This window comes from Orycteropus afer, unplaced genomic scaffold (genome assembly GCF_000298275.1).
Source record: "Orycteropus afer afer isolate SDZICR_OR568_19922 unplaced genomic scaffold, OryAfe1.0 scaffold00021, whole genome shotgun sequence".
Classification (NCBI taxonomy): domain Eukaryota; kingdom Metazoa; phylum Chordata; class Mammalia; order Tubulidentata; family Orycteropodidae; genus Orycteropus; species Orycteropus afer.
In genome coordinates, this window is record NW_006921608.1 from 19,537,482 (window position 1) to 19,557,904 (window position 20,423).

Below are 20,423 nucleotides of genomic sequence, written 5' to 3' on the forward strand. Positions count from 1 at the left end.
TCTCCGTAAGGACTGACAGCCTTGGAAACCCTATGGGGCAGCTCTACTCTGTCCTATATGCTCAACTATAAGTTGGAATCAACTCAATGGCAGTGGGTCTGGGTTTTTTTTGGTCTTTTTTTTAAAGAGGGGTGGGTGAGTTGTCAGGGAGAGACCTTGGTAAACAAAGAAAGATGCCAAAACAGTTCTGGACATGGTGAGTCTGAGGTGTCTTTAAGAAAGCAAACAGCTGTGGTCTATGTTGTTGTTGCTATGTGCCCTCGAGTTGAACCCGACTCATAGCGACCCCTCCTTGGGTTTTTTGAGGTGGTATCACTATGGAAGTAGATTGCGCAACCTTCTTTCCAAGGAGTAGCAGGTGGGTTTGAACTGCCAGCCTTCTGGTTAGCAGTCAAGTGCCTTAGGCACTACGCTACCAGAGTGGTCTATGGAGAATTAAGGAGAGCAAGCTGCCCTAGAGCAAATAATGTGGGAGTTACCACATACATGGAAACAATTACGTTCACGCAGAGAGTGTGCAGAGCGAGAAAGAAACTGGGCCCAGGAAGGAACACCTGAAGTCAGGCAAAAGGAAGGAAAGCCCACAAAAGCAACGTACCTGGTCTGTATAAACATCAGGGGGCACGGCCTTATTAAAGAAATCAGAACACACAGCTCCTGCCTGGAGGTAATAGTGGAGAGCTGCTGAATACTGATTTGTTGCTAAAAAAACAGAGATAAAGAATTAGCTATCACCACATACAACAGCTGAAAAACCAGACAGGGCCTCTTTTGTGGAGAGTCAGGTAAGACTTCATGACTTGACAAGAGCAGATTCAAACCACAGACTTGGGATAAAACTGTACCTGTCCAGGACAACAGTGAGAAAACACTAACTTTTTTTAAAAAAAAAAAAACAAAACACTTTACAGATGCAACATAGTAGATTCTCTGCCTTCTAAAACTGATAGGCAAAAAGTTTAGTTCAGATCTCTTGTCAAACTTACTGGTACAGAATTTAGTATTTGGAATTATGTATTTCTCAAATGACCAAACTAGAAGCATGCCCTAATTTCTCAAAGTAGTTATGGAACCAACACTTCTATTCTGAATATAGAGATTTCGCTCTTGCTGATAAATTCTTTGGGCAGAGTGAAAATAAGCAGGAAAACAGACTCTTCTGAGCTTCAAAATAATCAGTGGGAGTGTGACGCAGTAGTAGATAGTAACAGAGGTGAGGGTATAGACAAAAGAAAACTGGCCATGAGTTACTACTTGGTAAAGCTGTATAGTGGGTACATGGGAGTTCCTTAGTCTAATCTCTCTGTATTTTGAAATTTCCCTATAAAAACATATCAACTCCTAAAAACCTGTCTCTAAAATGATAACAAAAGTCTGAAATTTTTTTTGATCTGTACAATAACAGGAACATCGGGCATTTCACATCAAGTTGGAAAATCCTATTTACATATACCAGAGGTAAAAAATAATTAGAAATTCTATCTCCAAGAATACAAATAATTATCAAGACTGACTGAAGAGGCTCTAACCAATTATCACTGAGTCCATTCCGACTCATGACAACCCTGTGTGTTTCAGAAAAGAACTACACTCCCTCGGGTTTTCAACAGCTGTGACCTCTCAGAAATAGTCTGTCAGGCCTTTCTTCCAAGGGCCTCTGGATGGCTTAGAACTGCCAGCCTTTTGGTTAGAAGCCATGCACTTATCAATGTGTGACACCCAGGCACTCATGGAGAGCCTTTACAATCTTTCAACAGCAATTTGCAGAGGAAAACTTTACCCTTATTCCTTAAGAATGTTTTACCAATTTATTAAATGAACATATATTCACTATTAAAAAAAAAAGTGGTCATTGGAATCAAAGTTTCTACACAGAAAAAAATGCATAAATATAGTAACTATAATTTTATTTCAATTTTACCTTGGAAGACTATCTCTAAAATGATACTTAGCAATGCTTTAATAAAGTATTATAATAAAACGTATAATATATTTTCACTTTTAAATGCTACAAAATAAAATATCATAGAGCAACCATACATCCACTTACCAAAATAAATGTCAGCCTGAATAATTAACCAGGACTGGTTGTTCGGATTTATACTGAGGGCGTACCGAACTAACTCTTTCACTGTAACTGCCACAGCTTCAAAGTCCACTGACTGGAGGCTAGAGGAAAGACATCTGACATTAATCTCTCTTTTAAAAGTCAATTTCAAATTCTATACAAGCACTTCATAAAAACAAACAAAAAGATACAGGCAAAATTTCCATGACCATAAATATGTTAAATATTACTAGCAGTAAATATATAAAAACTATCAAAACAAGTAAGTCTGATAAAATATAGTAAACTAGCTTCTCATAAAAAGTTGAAAACAATCTTTTTCCTTTTTTTCAAATTGCCATAGTAGACTAGACCATACCAAAATAAAGCATCTTTAAATTTTTTACAAACATGTGAAATATAAAAGTAGTAGACAAAAACCCTTAAGATTGCTTTTATGACAATTTAAACAGCTCAGAATTTCCCAAAAATGATTTTTAAGTTCTATTATTTAGAAGAGGCCACCAAAAAGAGTCGGGGGTGGGCACTCAAACATACCAACAATGTATGGCTGTATGACCTCAAGTTCACCTTTTGGCTTCTCACAAGACCCAATGACTCCCTTAAATTACCAGCTGTCTCTCCGGCCCTCATGGGGTCAAGGGTAGTTAAAGCAAGTATACCACTTCAGTGCATTTAGGTAGTAATAGAGTCAAGCAAGGGATAGGGATTGGGGCCAGCTGCTCCGACTCTAATTAAACCAGGACGTGTCAGGATACAGAATTACATAGAAGATAAAACGGGGAAGACAAAAGCCAGGTCAGCATCGAAGAAACAGAGCGGACAGCTCCCATCTCTGAGAAGCTCTAAAGCACAGCGCAGAGAACACAGGCTCTGGATTCAGACAGACTTCGGTACAAGTCACAGCTCTATCATTTATTTACAAGGTGAATGTACACAAATTACTTCTGTTGTCCTCAAGGGTGGGTTAGGTTTTTACCATAACTCATCATGGTGCCCCAACAGTGGGAAAGAACAGTGGTACTATTAGTGAACACACAATTACATATTTACAAATAAATAAGTTAAGCTGGTTAATATTTTACAGAAATTTACAAAATGTTAACAAGTCTAAGAATGTTATCTACATATTAGTGTTTAATATAATACTTAATCCAGTGCCATTCTCATGCTGTTGTTCAAGTAGCTAAAGACTCTTGTTCAAGAAAACTATTTTTACTAGTTAAAAATTTAGTCACATTTAGTTAAGCCTGCTATGTGCCAGTCAATGCTCTAAACACCTACCTTAAAAAGCACATTAACTTATTTATCTTCACATTCTAAGGTAGGTACTATTATTATACCCATTTTACAGATAAGGAAACTAGCACAGAAAGTAAATTACCCAAGGTCACACATCTGGTCAATGGAAATGTATGGCTGAGTTTCAAACCTTAAGTGTCTGGCTCTAAACTAATCTTTTAGCTCATTTATAAATACATTCTGTAAAAATCAATCATTAGAGTCTAAAGTTAGGCCAAAGAGTAACACCAAAGAGGTAACATGTACAACTAATGAACTATCAATTAAAAAGGTAAAATTATCTCTCTGATGTTTGGATTGCTATTTAATACACCACATTTTATATGAAAGTTAAAAATACATTCTAGCAGCAGCTATGGATGGGACGCCGTAAGCTTGCACATTTGCTTCATGGGGCACAGTGCTCCTCTGAGCCACAAGCCTCAGAAAGTGGAAGGCAGAGCCACTCACCCATTCTGGGCCCTCCAAACTCCTCTGTCAGACACAGAGCTGCTTCCAACCTCTAAGATGGAGATGGACAGAGATTACTTACTCTCATGACTTTCTCTATTGCCTGTTTATCTACCTACATCAGCCTTTCCTCCTTCAAAGATGCCACTAGGCCTGGATCTGCCCTTCAGGCACAAAGTAAGAAGATGCTTGAAAGAGGGAAGAAAACTAACTATCATAAGGAAACTGACTCTCCTGTACTCTCGAGAAGTTGTTACAGCTGGAAAGAGAAAGAGGTAAATGGAGTTTTCTTCTAGAAAAATGAGAACATCTGAACATTTCTTCTCCCCATTTACTGTGATTCTCTCAGGCAATAAAAATAGGAGGAAAGATTTCTTAATGTAATTAAAGAACTTTCTAGGGCTACCTAAAGAAGAGAGGTCTGACAATTACAGGAAGAAAGAAGGAAGCTGTAAGGAACACAGGAGAAAATACATCATTTTCAAGTGGATTTGAGTAAAAGGGATAAGATACTATAAAACTGATGGAAAGTCCTTCTTTGATTAGCCTTGATTTTCCATTTCTCCCACTGCCAAGTTATCAGGGTCACTTAAGAAATCTTGTGGTCTACCAAGGTCTGCTATATCTTAGTTCTTACTTCAGTGTTGTACCTTATCCATAATTTCAAAGAAGAGAATTACTATCATAAAGAAACATGAAGCTGGCAGTGGAATCCAAACAGATTTGTAGCCTTCTAATCAAAGTAAATCAACGTTATTTCTATCCATCAAGATGGTTTTGAAATGCATAAATAATTTATTTATTAACAGGTAAGCTGTAATACTTCTTACTTTGGAATGGAGGACGGCCAGATGGAAATGTGTTCAGCTGTAATATCATTCACAATATCCTCCTTTAAAGAAAGCAAAAAGTGTGAGTTAAAAAGAAATTTCTTTACGAAGTTTTTTTTAAAAAACAAAATTATGAAATACTGACCCGAACATTGTGAAGTTTCACAAAAAGTGATAAGATAATAGTCAAAACCAGTGGTTCCTGTGAGAAAGAAAACACAGAACCCTCAGTGTTACATGTATTTTAATATTTCTCCTGCCATCCTAAGGGATATCAAGTATCTTCTCTTCCAAAAAACGCTTACCCTGTTTTAGTTTGGAGCATATTAAATAGCAATTTTATTTTCAATCTCATGAAAAAATCACAGCACACAATTTATGTAAAAATACCAAGTCAAGTATCTATCTTATGGTGTTATCTCCAAGTGCAACTTCCCATATGACTTCTGAAACTGAGTAATAGGCTGTCTTTCTCAACTAGTACTCCTAGCTCCCTCCAAAAAAAACCTGATTTTTTATTTGTTAAAGTAGTATTTAAAAGATAGAATCTAAGTTTTGTCCAATAAATAAACAGGCCATTAAGTCTATTAAGCAAATTTATAATAAACCCAGGTTAAACACATGTAGTCTATTACAGAGACTTCTTTACAACTTATAAAATACCTTCTCTATTCACTAAAACATGGAAGAAAAATGCAAAATAAGCTGCTCCATTCATACTATCCTACCTCTCATAATGAACACCAAAGATAAACACAATGACAGGTCCCTTAATAATTTAATCAGCATTTGAAGCACTCAGTATCTTCAGTCATATTCTATAAAAATCAGGAATATTGTTACTGGTTGGATGGAGTCTGATGGGACCCCCAATAGTATGGCCCTGGGATACACTTCAGGCCTGGAATAAAACTCACTCCCAAGGGCTCTCAGTCCAAGAGTAAATAAGAATACACGTAGACACTCAACCCGGGGGGATGCACCCACATCCTCTATGGAGACACATCCCTTGGAGCAATCGGTCACAGGGCACCAGAGGGGAAACACTCACAAGGAAGAAAAGCAGGACAGACAGGAGTGCGTAACTATGAAGGGCATGGGGCGGTCACTGGGAAGGGAGGGGAGGAGAGTGGCTTAGGGCTGGGGATGGTAACCAGGGACCGAAACCAAATGTACACGAAATGTTGAATGTAAAACAAATTTGCACCTAAATTTGCACCTAAAGCACAATTAAAAAAAAAAAAAATCCAGGAATATTAATTAAATCAATTTTTAATAAAACTTACCCGTAATTTTTTAATAAAAGAAAGCAGTTCACTCCTACAAAAAACAAAAATTTTTTGTATACACATTTAATATTAGAAATCAAAAATGAAATCAGAAAGTAAATTATAGGTGAAGGATTATTCCTACTTGTTCAATTCTGTATGTATGAAAGGAGTATAATATTCTATTGTCAATCGACCCTAATAAAATTTCTTTCACTTTTTAATTACACATGAAGTCTTCAGTACTATTCAATCTTAGACACCATTGAGTCTGAATTTAAATTGATTATATATTTAAGTTGATTCTAACATATTGCATTGAGCAAGTCTGCTGCCAAAGCCGTCTTTAAAGTGTTCAAAAGCAAAGGTGTCACTTTGAGGACTAAGGTGCACCTGACCCAAGCCATGGTTTTCCCAATTGCTTCATAATGTGTATGGAAGGTTGACAACGAATGAGAAAGACCAAAGAAGAATTGATGCCTTTGGATCATGGTGGTGTTGTTATGTGCCATCGAGTTGGACCCGACTCATAGCGACCCCTCCTTGGGTTTCTGAGGCAGTATCACTATGAAAGTAGACTGCCCAACCTTCCTTCTGAGTTGGATTATGGTATTGGTGAAGAATATCGAATATACCATGGACTGTCAGAAGAACAAATCTCTTGGAAGAACTACAACCAGAACACTCCTGAGAAGGGAGAATGGCAAGACTTCGTCTCATGAACTTTGGACATGTTATAAGGAGGGACCATTCCCGGAGAAGGATATGTGGCTTGGTAGAGGGTCAGTGAAAAAGAGGAAGACCTCAACGAGATAAACTAACAGTGCCTGCAACAACAGGCTCAAACACAGAAATGATTGTGAGGATGGCACAGGACCTGACAATGTTTCCTTCTGTTGTACACAGGGTCGCTATGAGTCTAACTGACTTGATGGCACCTAACAATAATACTAAATGATTCAAAAGTAACATAGAAACAGAAACAATTTCCACGGGTGGCCATGGCAGACAAGTCCATCAGAGATTAGCACCATGAATTTCTTAAGATTGTTCATCATTATGATATACAAGGATAAAGGTAAATGTTCTTAAAATAATACAGCTAGCACGAAAAATAAATAAGAACTCAAACAATAATGTGGTAGAGACATACCGATACATTATACCTAGTGTAGATTCCCTTTGCTTTATTAAACTAACTCTGCCATCGCTTCCTCGTTTGTGCTGACTGGACACACTACAGATCTGAACAACAACTTCCCAGAGGTCTTTAGCAGTTCGTCTACTTTCTTTAGGGCCTGGAAGTTCTTTGCAGGTAGCTGCTAAAAGCTGTCCAAGCTATAACATGAAAACAGAGAAATTACACAAAAGACCGTTTACAATGTCATACATCATAATTATATTATTAAGATACACTTAACATGTGGAAAATTGCCGAAACATACCAAGCACAGTTATTTTATGCTGCGCATTCTATAGACTAATCCCTGAGGGATTTAGGGCTCACTAGTTACTAACAGATTTGAATCTGTTTTGGGAAGAGGATCCTCTGGTTCTACCATATAAATGTCATTGTTTCTGAATAATTATAGACTCATGAGAACAAAAATAAGTATAGTCTAATAAGAACAAACCTGAAAAATGAGATGATGAAGATAATGCAGAAGTATGTGAACTGTGACGTTAAAAAGAGAAACAAATGGCAAAATATAAATAGTATGATGCCACTTCAAAAAAAAAAGATATAAACACATGTGTGACAATGGAAGGCAATGTTCACTCTGGTAAAAGCCTACAGATGAGATTAAAGTAATAGTTAAATTTCAAACACTCATACACAACCCCTCTTACCTTTAATTATTTAAAAAAAGGTGTTTTTTTTTGATTAGGAAAAAAGGAAGTTAAAGTTGGCAGAACAAGGCAATGAGATTTAGATCAAGTTTTCTCTAAGAAAAATGACAGCAGCTTGGGATGCAGCAAGTGGTGATATGAAAAGGTAGAATTAAGAAAGGACAAGCCCTCCGCTTCTGATACGAGGAGGAGACTGGACAATTTTATATTATTCATAAAAAGAGATTAGTGGAAGTGACAGATGGGAACAGAGGCAGCCTTAAAGACCTCAGACGCAGGAGAGCCCCAGCAACGAAGAGGAGAAGAGCTCAAAGCACAGACAGAAAAAAGGCCCTGAAAGGAAACACAAAAACCTGGATGAACATAAAAGAAGGGGCCCTCTATCCTCTGCTCCTATTCACTTTTATTCATCATCATGGCTCTTACGGAGAGTGAAGCAACAAGGAAAATTTCAAGCCCCCAGGAAATCCCAGTCCCCTACCTAAGTGGACCTAGAAAGTTTTCATCATAATGGGGTCACCACTGCTTATGGTGGCTTCTTTTAGAGGGGACGCAGGGTTATGACAAAGACAAAAAAATGGTGCTTCCTGCTCCCTTCAACATTTTATGAAAAATTTCAAAAGTAGAAAAATTAAAAGACTAGTCTGATAAATATTTACATACTTGACACATTGTTAATATTCTGCCATATTTACTTTATATATCTATCTAGGAGCTCTGGTAACATAGTGCCTAAGGCACTTGACTGCTAACCAGAAGGCTGGCGGTTCAAACCCACCAGCCACTCCTTGGAAGGAAGATTGGGCATTCCTACTTCCGTAGTGATACTGCCTCGGAAACCCAAGGAGGGGTCGCTATGAGTCGGGGCCGACTCGATGGCAAATAACAACAACAACAACAACATATGTCTATCTATCTACATATAGTGTTTTGTTAAGCCATGTTAATGCTGTAGACATGACATTTCACCCCTAAACACTTCAAAATGTGTCTTCCAAGAATAAGGACATTCTCCTACATAACCACAATTTCATGATTACACCTAAGAAAATTAACAAGAGTACGAGTACATTTTAAAGCTAGTGAAAACGATGTAAAAACCCTACCTACACTATGAGATTGGACATCAAGGGTTCACAGTCTAGTTAGTAGGTCATTCCATCCTTCATGCCCCTGAACATATTCTTCTCAGACAGCTAGGATCACTCTACGTGCAGCTATTTACAGCAGTTCAATGCCAGTGCTTTCATAGCCCCTTATGGCAAACTCATTTTCTATTCCCAGGGATCATATGTTTAAGTTAAAGTCACAAAATTTATTAAGTATGAACCAGACAGAGGTCTTGGCCATCGAATCTATCAACTCCACAGAAATTCTTGAGTATCTAATATGTGCGAGACATTGTGTAAAGCGCTGACAAAGTAATAATCTTGTGTCCTCAGAAGCTTATAGTATTATAGAAAAGAGAGGCATGAGAACAAATACTTTAAGTGCCTAAGGCACCTGACTGCTAACCAGAAGGCTGGTGGTTCAAACTCACCAGCCACTTCTCGGGAGGAAGATTGGGCAATCTACTTCTGTAGAGACACCATCTCGGAAACCCAAGGAGGGGTCGCTATGAGTCAGGTCCAACTCAACAGCACATAACAACAACATAATCACAACCAAAAAATCTGTTAACAGTACAAAGGCAGCAAGAGGAAAAAGTGATATACTTGTTTACAGGTACAGGAATATGGGAAAGCTTCAAAGCAACATCACCAACAAGCAAAAGTGGGAAGGGTATGCCAGCGAAGTGAACAAACAGCATCTGCAAAAGTGCAGAACCCGGAGAAAACCCCGTGTATTCAGGGACCTGTGAGAACTTCGCTAACACCAGCACAAGAGTTGGCATGACAAGAAGCAGGGGCAAGAGCAACCAAGGAAGGAAGATGGCCTGCATGTTAAAAGGCCTTGTAGGCCACTGTAAAAACGTTGCCTTTTCTTATTCTACACTATCAGTACTGTCCCCTCCAGCTCCTCCCCTGCTACATATATACAATCCAAGTGCCTATAAATTCTGTGCCCTTTCCATTATACTACACTGCCTCGCATCTGACCTAAGTGGGACACTAGTCAGTTTCACATTATTACAAAAAGGCAAAATTAAAATTTTTTTTTCTTTCCTCTTTTATGTGATAATTCATATACATTCAAACAAATTAGGAAATATGCAAAAAAAAAGGAAACAAAATTATTTAAAACTGTCAAATATTCCACTACTGTGGTGCAGTGAGTTACTTGGTATGGCTTTTCCAACCAATCTTTGTAACTTCCATGAGATTACCGGAACCTTATCTGGGGACTGGTTACCTTTGTCATTCTGCTGTACTTAAAATGAGCCCTTCCAAAGTCAGAATCAGGGATCTCACTGCTATCAGGAGAGAACAGCTGGAGATGGAGTGGAGCAAACGGATCCTTGGACCACAGATCCCTGTGCTGGATCTCCTTGGCAGAGATGCCCAGCAAAGAGACGATGGCAGTGGAACCAAGAAGCATGAGACAGAGCGGCAGGCCTACCAGCCACGGAGCAAGAAAGCTGAGTGCTTTTGGGCAGGAGGCTTGCTGGCGGTGTGGGGTGTACCAACTGACAGAGCTAAAAGAGCTTTGTAACAGGGCAGAGGCCAGGCCGAGGGGCCAAGGGCCAGAGAGGCATGCCTAAGGGCATTGCAGAGGGGAGACTGTCCTGACAGAAGAACTGTATCCTAAGAGGGCTCCTAAACTTGAATTACAGCCATTTACTCCCCTAATAAACTCCATAATTGTGAGTATCATCTGTGAGTTCTGTGTGGCCATTGCAACAAATGATCAAACTCAGCAGAGAAGCAGTGAGTGCCATGGGAGGGATGGCTGGTGTCAGAGTTGGTAAAAAGGCTGGAGAGTGGCAGTATGTCTGGCCTCACAGGAATAAGCCTTGGGCTGCTGATAGTGACTCAATTTCCCCCTTGTGAGGTTGGAGGAAATCAGAAGATATCACTCTCATGCCCTTTTTGCAACTACCCAGAGATAATAATTGTAAACATCCTTCCAGACTTTCCTACACATTATGATAATGATGATTAATTATCTTGGAATATGTTCTACACCAAATGTGAAGTTTGAAAATTGCTCTAAATTGTATTATTTTCCAAACACAATTCCTTACTCTAGACTTTCTCTGATTCTTTTTTCCTTGACATTTACAAAGGGCCAACTAAGACAGGAGGCACACAAAACCCTTAACTACCAGATGAGATGATGAGATGTCTCAGTGACTACTCTTCAAATCAGGGGGCTTTAGGAAGCAGTGAGGTAACACAGCCAAGGTCAGACAATTTCCTGTGCCCTCTTACACTATGTAGGTTCCCAAACATTCATCACACAGACATGCTTACATCTCTCCTGATGTAACACTAAGTTTACTGCTAAGAGAAGCAAAGAGAGGAATCACTGTATTGTCTTTACACTGAGCAACAAACTAAGATTCTAAGAGGAAATGATAATATCTGGGAACAAAATGGTTCTCCTCTGAGAGTTTATTACAGGCTAAGAAAAGACTACTGGGCATGACCAGACGTGTACCCTAGACATTAAAAACTCATTTCCCAGAAGGTTTAATAAAAAGATATGATCCCATGCCTAATATTCCAGGAAGAATGATGATTCAAGTACAACATAAATTTTCTAAAAATAGTTGTAAAGAAGGAAAGCAGAAATAAACTAGAGAAATCAATAAATCTTCAAAGGAAAAAATAAATCTTCAGAGGATTAAAATGAAGTAAGTTCAGCTTCTAGAAGGACATACATGGAACCTGGTGGAAGAAATAAATGACCAAAGAAAAGTGTAAGAAGGGTACAGTCGTGCACAAGTTCCCAGATAACCACAGATTTAAAGGATTATGAATTAAAGATAAGACAGGGCAGATAAAGAAGAGTAGCCAAAAGGTAATGTAAACAATAAGAATCAGGATATCTGAAATACCAAATGTGCAAAAAAGAGTTATAAAAATTTTAAGAAATCACTCTTTAATTTAGTTCTTTTCAAAGACCAAAAAAAAAAAAGAGAAAAGCCCACTGTTTATTCAGGGTACATAATAACCCAATGAAAGACTCTAAGAGACATCCTCCAGTCTCATTTTATTTCTGGTATCTTTTTCACCCAGAAGCATTTTCTGCAGCAGAGGACAGATATAATTAAGAAAACTGAAGCTAAAAATGGGTGAATGATAACAACAGGTCATCTAGGCACTCTAATTTAATTCAATGGCCTGAAAAATGCTTAAAGAGACTCTAGTCATATTTGGGAGGGATAAGAAAAAAACAGAAGAAGCGAGATGAGAGAAAACGGAAGATAGAGAAACATTATTTTAAATGGGGAAAAGGTTAGATTCTAAATACCTTAATATGAATTCACTGAATGAAACATTTCGCACATACAGTAATAATATACAGTAATAAGCTGTATTAAATAAACTAGAGGAGCTGAGAGGTCCTGAAGAAGAACAGGTGATCAAATGGAAACCGGGCAGAAGTGCACCCTTGACGGTTTCCACCAGCTCACACCCACTGTACCTCTCTCTGCCTCCCATACTTTAAAACCAGAGTTCAGCTATAAGAACCAAAGCAAGAAAAGCTGACTAACTTCTAGCCTGGCACGGAACTATACCAAAATGTTGCTGGTTAACTAAACACTTCATGTTTGCATTCTTATTAGAGCTATCAGGTATTAGAAAAAATATATTCAATAGGGCAAAGTCAAGTGAATTATCAAAAACTATGCTTTTAACTACAAACAACAAGCATTTGTCCACCCTGATGGTATATCACAGAAATCAGATAAGTTCCCAAAGTCATATAAATCTAAAGAAGCAGGTATAACAGTATCATTCTAATACTCCTTTAGCTTAAATTAGACCTCAATTACCTTCACATATGGATTACTCTGAAGCAGAAATGCAGGAACTTGTAGTGTAAGGTATTCATTTTCCCTCCAGTTTAACATAAAAGCAACACACTCCTCAGCTATAACTTGACGGAGAGGAATATCTAAAAAGCAAAGAAGAAAGTAGCATTGAGCAAAAATATTAATTCAGTTGAAAAAAAGTAAGAAGTGGTATAATATGATGTGGGGTTCACTGCGTAGGACCTGGAGGATCTTGCGTAATCCAAAGGAATAAAAAGACTCAATATCCTTTAAGAAATCCTACACAGACACTACGCTGAGTAAAGTAAGTCAATTACAGAGGGACAAATATTGTATTAGTTCATTATTGTAAAAAGTCAAGGAAAAGTTTATATATGGATGGAAAACTTTTTTTTCTTTGCTGGTTACCAGGGGTAGGAGGGGAGGGGAGGGAACACTGCAAACAAAAATTAAAATAAAAATTTTTTTTTTTTTTTAAGTCAAGGGAATGTTCATATATAGAAGGAAACTTTCTTTGTTATGGGGGGTGAGGGGTGGGGCAGTGGGAGCAAAAAAAAGAAAAAGAAATACTCCATAGTTCCCTCTGGCTGAGCTTTTGAAAGATAACCTGAATGGCAGTGAACTGGAAATTAAATTTTCTTTTAAGCTTTTCCAATATAGTGATTCATTATCAGTAAGTCCAGAGTCACATGCAGGAGCTAGAATAGGACTACACTCTCTTGCTGAAATCAAGAAACATAGCAAGGACATGTCTCTCAACAGAAATCCATCTTACGTCCCTTGAAAGTGAACTGACGACTAAGCTAAGGGAGTACCAAGGGGCAGGGCCAAGTCTCTCCTCAGAAGGTCATGTTTGATCTTTTCAAGTAAATAGAAAAAGGAACTGTTAAGGTCTCCCAATTATGTACCATGAAGCATAACCACTGTAATTTTAGCTTAGAAATTTTAAAAATCAGGTGTGCCCAAACATGCCATGATGTAATTATAGCAAAGGATCTACAGAACTAAAAAAAAAAAAGAAAAACCTCACTGCCATTAAGTCGATTCTGACTCACAGCAACCCCTATTGGGTTTCTAAAGCAATAACTCTTTACTGAAATAGGTTGCCCCAACTTCCTTCCACAGAGTGGCTGGTGGGTTTGAAATTGCCAATCTTCTGGTAAGCAGTCAAATGCTTTAGGCACTGCGCCACCAAAGCTCCTGGCTATGAGCAGTACAACTTCCTAGTTCACCTGTTGACAAATGAGAGGACTTGTCATACAGGGTTATTAGCTATGAAGTTATTAAAAGTTGGGGATCTCACCTCAAAAACATTATTAGTTTTAGAATAGTTAATCTGTAGCCTTTAGATAGAAATAATGTATGAAAACTGAAAGAGGGGGGTGTTGTCAGTTAAGATCACTTCTTGTCCTGGTAATAAAGCCAGGTCAACCCCACATAAATGTGCTTCTCTTTGTTTTCAGTAGAGGATATACATCTAGTTCATTCAAAATTGGCCCACTATCACTAGAGAACAATTTTCTTCCCCCAAAAAATAATGGGAAGGCGGAGAAGGCAGTAGATGACACCTTTATACACATATGTCCCCACAACTGCACAGAGACCCTGCCTACGACCCCAACTCTACACAGTAGCAATGAAATACAGGGTTGTAAGCAAATCAATAGCCAAATAACTTAGTCTCAGCCAAAAACTCAAAGACAAAAAACTGTGCCTAACTATTTACAATAGCCAAAACATGGAAACAACCTAGATGTCCATCAACTGAAGAATGGATAACCAAACTATGGTACATACACATAACGGAATACTATGCAATGCTAAAGAATAATGTAGAATCTGCAAAACACCGCATAACGTGGATGAACTTGGAGGGCATTATGCTGAGTGAAATAAGTCAGTTACAAAAGGACAAATATTGTATTAGTCCGTTATTGTAAAAGTTAAGGAAAGGTTTATCTATTGGAGAAAATTTTCTTTGTTGGTTACAGGGGTGGGAGGGGAGGGGAGGGAAGGCTGTTAGATAGATAGAGATAAATATTGATTTGGGTGAAGAGAAGGGCAATGTACCAAATGTGAGTGACCAATATGGCAGCATTGAGGATGAGAAAGACATAGAGAGGTACATGGGAAGTACAGACAACAAATATGAACCCTTTTGCATATACAGTACTGAGTTGTCAGTGAAAGCAAACATGTGTATATGGACGGATAGATAGGTGGACAGGCTAAACAATTAGGTATGTCTAAATGGGGAGTGTATCCAAGATCATATATAGGGTTGGCAGACAATGGTCCTATAAGTTTATGTGAATGATCAGAATTCCCAGGTGTATAGTAGAGCTGACAAGGGGCAAGGTTATGGTCATTGCTTGGTCACAGCCAGCTACCCAGAGCGACCGAGTAGTTGATCCTGCGGGCTTGGGACCATAGTCGCAGGGGACATCAAGCTCAATTGGCATAACATACTATACAACACATTGTTCCACCTCCTACTTTGGCGAGTAGCAACTGGGATCTTAAAAGCTAGCAAGCTGCCATCTATGTGCAACGATGGGTCTCTCCTCATCAAGAAGAAAGAAGAAAAGCAAAATTAATGGAAACAATCAGTCCTAGCGACTGGTACACCATCCGATCTGCAACCTATACAAGTATGAGACCAGAAGAACTAGATGGTGCCCGGCTACCACTGTCATCCACTTGGAAGGGATGTAGAAGATCCTGTATAGAGAGGGAGAACAATGTGGAACAAAACTCAAAATCATTTGGAGGAAAAAAAAAAAGAAGGTGGGGACCAGGTTTGCTGGTCCAATGGAGCCTGGTGGAACCACTGGGACTATGGCCCCTAGCTGCCTTTCAGGTCTGGAACTGAACCCACACCTGTGGTTTCCAGCCAAACAAAGTACAGGCACGTGAGTTAAACATTTACCTCAAGTAGACACATGCCCTGGAGAGAACAATCATGGGAGAAGGAAGGGCGGCTTATGCACAGGGAGACAGCTCAGGGCGCAGAAGAGTATGGAGGGATGGTCACTGGGGAGAGGTAACTATGGGGACAAAGTGGGAGGGGAGCTGTTGCATTGTAAATTTTGGTCAATGACATGAGACAAAATGTATGTGAAATGCTGTATGAAAAGTGAATTTACTCTGTAAATCTTCACCCAAATCAAAATCAAATTAAAGGAAAAAACAAAAACAAAACTGTGCCTAAGGAGAAAATTGTTCTCTTATCTTTCCTATTTGAAACAATACATCTTTTCCTTCTTATTTTAAACACTATAGCACAAGTTATAACTAACACAAGTCATAGCACAAGTTGCTTAAACTAAGGGTTTCTACAAATTGTGTGCAGAGCTGAGCCCTGTAACATAAAAAGAAAATAACATCAACTCAAAACTGTTTAAACGCCGTACAAATAAACCAACATTATTTCTATCCATTTCAAAGGGTGAGAGCAGAGGCTCAGAAGTTGGCCTGACAGAACAGAATCACAGTTCCACAGCTTGCTGTATGACTTTGGCCCAATTCCTAACCTCTCTCTGCCTCAGTTTCTTGATTCACAAAACGGAGACAACAAAATTGGAGCTACTTCATAGAGCTCCTGGAAGGACTGAATATGTTATGTACCTAAAGCATCTGAGAACTGTGCCTGTGATGTTACTAAAAAAAAACCCCAAAAACCCACTGCCATCGAGTTGATTACGACTCATAGTGACCCCACTGGGTTTCCAAGGCTGTAAATCTTTACGGAAGTAGACTGCCCCATCTTCCTTCCATTAAATCATACCATATATAGTTAATACTATAAGCAGTAAAATTGAAGGATAAGGGAAAGTGTTAATTGTTACTACATTTTGATTTTTAGCAGGCACATGTAATCATACAAACCCAGCAGCTGGTGGGTTTGAACTGCCAATCTTCTGGTTAGCAGCCAAATGCCTGACCCACTAAACCATGACAGCTCTTTTGATATGTCATTAGCATTCAGTAAATAATAGTTTTTCATTCTTCTGTTTTTAATTTAAAAGAGACCATATCTACAAAACTAACCTTTAAAAATAAGCACCAGCATATTACTGGGTCAATTCTCATAAAGACATTATACTGAAGGGCACTGGTGCATAAAAGCTCCAAAGTATTCTATGTATGAAATACTAAAAAATTATCATTTATGATTACATGTCCCTGCTAAAAATCAAAATGTAGTAACAATTAACACTTTCCCTTATCCTTCAATTTTACTGCTTATAGTATTAACTATATATGGTATGATTTAATTGCTCTAAAATACTCTATAATTAAGACATGTAAAATTAAGAAATACATCACCTTACTAAGATTTTTATATCATATACATGATAATGTGTATGACAAGCCCCTTTCCACACTAAGATATTTACAATTAGAATTGGACGCTCAAGTGCTATTTCTAAAACATGACTACATGTCCACTGCCCATCAGTGTGAGGTGGCTTTTTAATAGTGATAAAGATAAAATAAGCACTTCCCCACACATTCCAGCAGCTGTGTTTCTTTTCACAGGATACCCTGAAACTCTACAGTGGGTCCAATCTCCAGTCCCCTGGAACTCAGGTGATGTTACTTGGAAGAGTGTTTGCACATAGATAATCAGTTAAGATGAAGTCATTCTGGATTAGGGTGGGCCCTAAATGTAATGACTGGTATCCCTGTAAGATAAAGAGAACACCCGCAGACACATGCAGAGTGGAGAATGTCACGTGAAGATGGAAGTAGAAACGGGAGTGATGCAGCAACAAACCGAGGAATGCCAAAGATTGCTGGGAGGCAGGTTGGGCAATCCTACTTCCGTAGTGATAACTGCCTCGGAAACCCAAGGAGGGGTCGCTATGAGTCGGGGGCCGACTCGACGGCACATAACAACAACAACAACAACAACCAGAAGCTACCAAGAGGCAAGGAAGGATTCTCCCCTAGAACTTCTGGAGAGAGCACAATACTGCCAATACTTTGATTTCGACTTCTAGCCTCCAGAACAGTTGAGAGGATAAATTTCTGTTGTTTTAAGTCACTTAGTTTGTATTACTGTTACAGCAGCCCTAGCAAACTAATAGTTTCCTACATTTTCTTAATGTTCTCAATTGAATTCCACACCCAAACTGTTTCAAGAGAGAAATAACTTTTTACATTGTTGTTAGCTGCCGTTGAGCTGGTCTAACGAACTGTGACATAATGTACAACAGAACGAAAACAATGCCTAGTCCTGGGCCATCCTCACAATCATTGCCACGTGTGAGCACATCATCACAGCCACTATTCAGTTCATCCCATTAAAGGTCTTCCCCTTTGTCACTGACCCTCTACTTTACCCAGCCTGGTATTTCTCTCTAGGGCCTAGTCCCTTCTGACAACATAACTAAAGTATGAGAGATGAAGGAAGGCCATTCTCACTTCTAAAGAGCATTCTGGCTGTACTTCCTCCAAGACAGAGTTGTTTGTCCTTCGAGCAGTCTACAGTACATTCAATAATCCTCTCCAACACCACAAGTCAAGTGCATCGATTCTTCTGCGGCCTTCCTTATTCATGGTCCAGCTCTCACATGCATACGAAGCTACTGAAAATGCCATGGCTTAGGTCAGCGCACCTTAGTCTTCAAAGTGACATCTTTGCTCTTTAACATTTTAAAGAGGTCTTTTGCAACACATCTGCCCAATGCAATACTGTCCTGGTTACCTAGTACCGCTCTAACAGAATTACCACAAATGGTAACAAACAGGAATTTATTCTCTCATAGTTTGGGAGGCTAGAAGTCCAAGTTCAAAGTGCCAGGCTCCAGGGGCTGTGTGAAAGCCCCTTGACCTTGGGCTTTAGTTCTGCCTCTTGCTCCTGGTCCACTGAAGCTAGAGATATCCCTTCACTCAGGCAGCTACTGGCTGCTGAGGCTAACAAACCCAAGGTGAACAAATTAAATGGCACAGTCCCGATGTTACCAAACCACACAGCAGGCCATTAATTTAAGTCCATCGAAAGTCCCAAGGTCGGTAGAGCATGGCAGGCTGCTGAATAATGACACGGCTACGTGCAGGGTTCAAGCGTGCCATAAGCTAGAGACCATTCCCCAAGGCTGCTCCTTACATACAGGAAGCAGACCACATCCCTAGGGCAGCTACTCAGCTGCTGACAGTAGATTCCACCATGGAGTTGATTACCAGTCTCATCATGGGGAATACCACATCCAGCTGCCCGGCCACTCAACCAGGCCCAACCAAGATGACACACAAACATAACCACCACAAATACATTGTTTGATTTCTTGACTGTTGCTGCCATGGGCATTGATTGTGAATCCAAGTAAAATTAAATCCTTGACAACTTCAACCTTTTCTCCATTTATCATGATGCTGCTTATTGGTTGAGTTGTGAGGACTTTTGTTTTCTCTATGTTGAGGTGTAATCCATACTGAAGACTAGTTTTAGATCTTCATCAGTGTGTGCTTTAAGTCTTCTTCACTTTCAGCAAGCAAGTTTGTATCATCTGTGTATCACAGGTTGTCAAAGAGTCTTCCTCTAATCCTGATGCCATGGCTCTTCATATAGTCAAGTTTCTCAGATCTATTGGCTCAACATGCAGAATGACTAAGTATGGTGAAAGGATACAACCTTGACGCACACCGTTGCTGACTGTAAACCATGCAGTATCCCCTTGTTCTGTTCAAATGACTTGCCTCTATGTACAGGTTTCTCTTGGGTGAAAGCAAAGAATACCAGAAAGATGTTTATCTGTGTTTTATTGACTATGGAAAGGCATTTGACTGTGTGGATCATAACAAATTACAGTATCATTGTGAATAGAAATTTCTAGAACACTTCAATGTATCCATGAAGAATTTGTAACTTTTTATACATAGTAAAAGATCAAGTAAATGCTATTTTACATTTTCCCCACAATCATATGAAGACTGAATTTCTTAAATGCAGCTTTGAGAAACAGTCTTACCAGGAAGTCTCATTTCCAGATATCCTCGAACCCTACTAATGAGGTCAGAAGGAGGTCTCTCTCCTGATTGTCCTATTACAGCTTCATGTGTATGAATATCCAAAAGCAGCATCTCATTCAGCATGACTTGACGAAGCTTTGGTGAGAACTCTGTCACCAACTCCAAACAAGCAGCAAAAAGCTGTTTAGCATGGGCAAAGTCCTATAAAAATAAAGAACAGAACAGCCTGAATCACCTTTGCTCTGAAGTAAAAGCAAACACGTGTCCGTATAAGAACAGAGGAAGCAGAGGGATTAATTTAAACGTTTGGCACTGGTTATCCTGGGGTGGTGGTGGTCTGAGGCTATTTTATCTTTTCATCATCTCTGTATTGTTGATTTAGTCCAATAAATATTTAATTCTACAATTTTTATATCAATAGGTATAAAATATACACTGTATTACTAAACAAGTTTTACATAAATCATACATGAACGAAACAAAGACTTTTATGTAGTATAGATGTAAAAATCTATTAACAAGTCCCCTTTCTCTACCTAAGATGTTCAGAGTTAGATCCATTTTTTCACATTCTAGAATCCTGGCTAATCAAATTGACTAATAAATCAGATCAGTTAGTATCCAAGCCCTTTCCTATCCATCTCATTCCAATTTTTCAAAAGAGCTGTTGTCACTCATTATTCTCTCTTTCCACATGCCTCACTCATTCCTACATCCAGCTTCTTCCCATATCA

The 20,423-nt window shown here is 38.9% G+C and overlaps 1 protein-coding gene across 1 annotated transcript in view; it reads right to left on the reverse strand.

The window, feature by feature from the left end:
• Positions 1–20,423, reverse strand: part of INTS8 (integrator complex subunit 8) — a 59,558-nt gene that overhangs the window by 8,046 nt on the left and 31,089 nt on the right. The window contains exons 15-22 of the mRNA XM_007934860.2: positions 19,689–19,890; positions 12,712–12,833; positions 7,072–7,256; positions 5,937–5,970; positions 4,796–4,852; positions 4,651–4,712; positions 2,051–2,169; positions 599–702 (exon numbers count right to left, since the gene is read on the reverse strand). Of these exons, the coding sequence (XP_007933051.1) occupies positions 599–702; positions 2,051–2,169; positions 4,651–4,712; positions 4,796–4,852; positions 5,937–5,970; positions 7,072–7,256; positions 12,712–12,833; positions 19,689–19,890 (885 nt within the window). The remainder of the gene's footprint in view (positions 1–598; positions 703–2,050; positions 2,170–4,650; positions 4,713–4,795; positions 4,853–5,936; positions 5,971–7,071; positions 7,257–12,711; positions 12,834–19,688; positions 19,891–20,423) is intronic.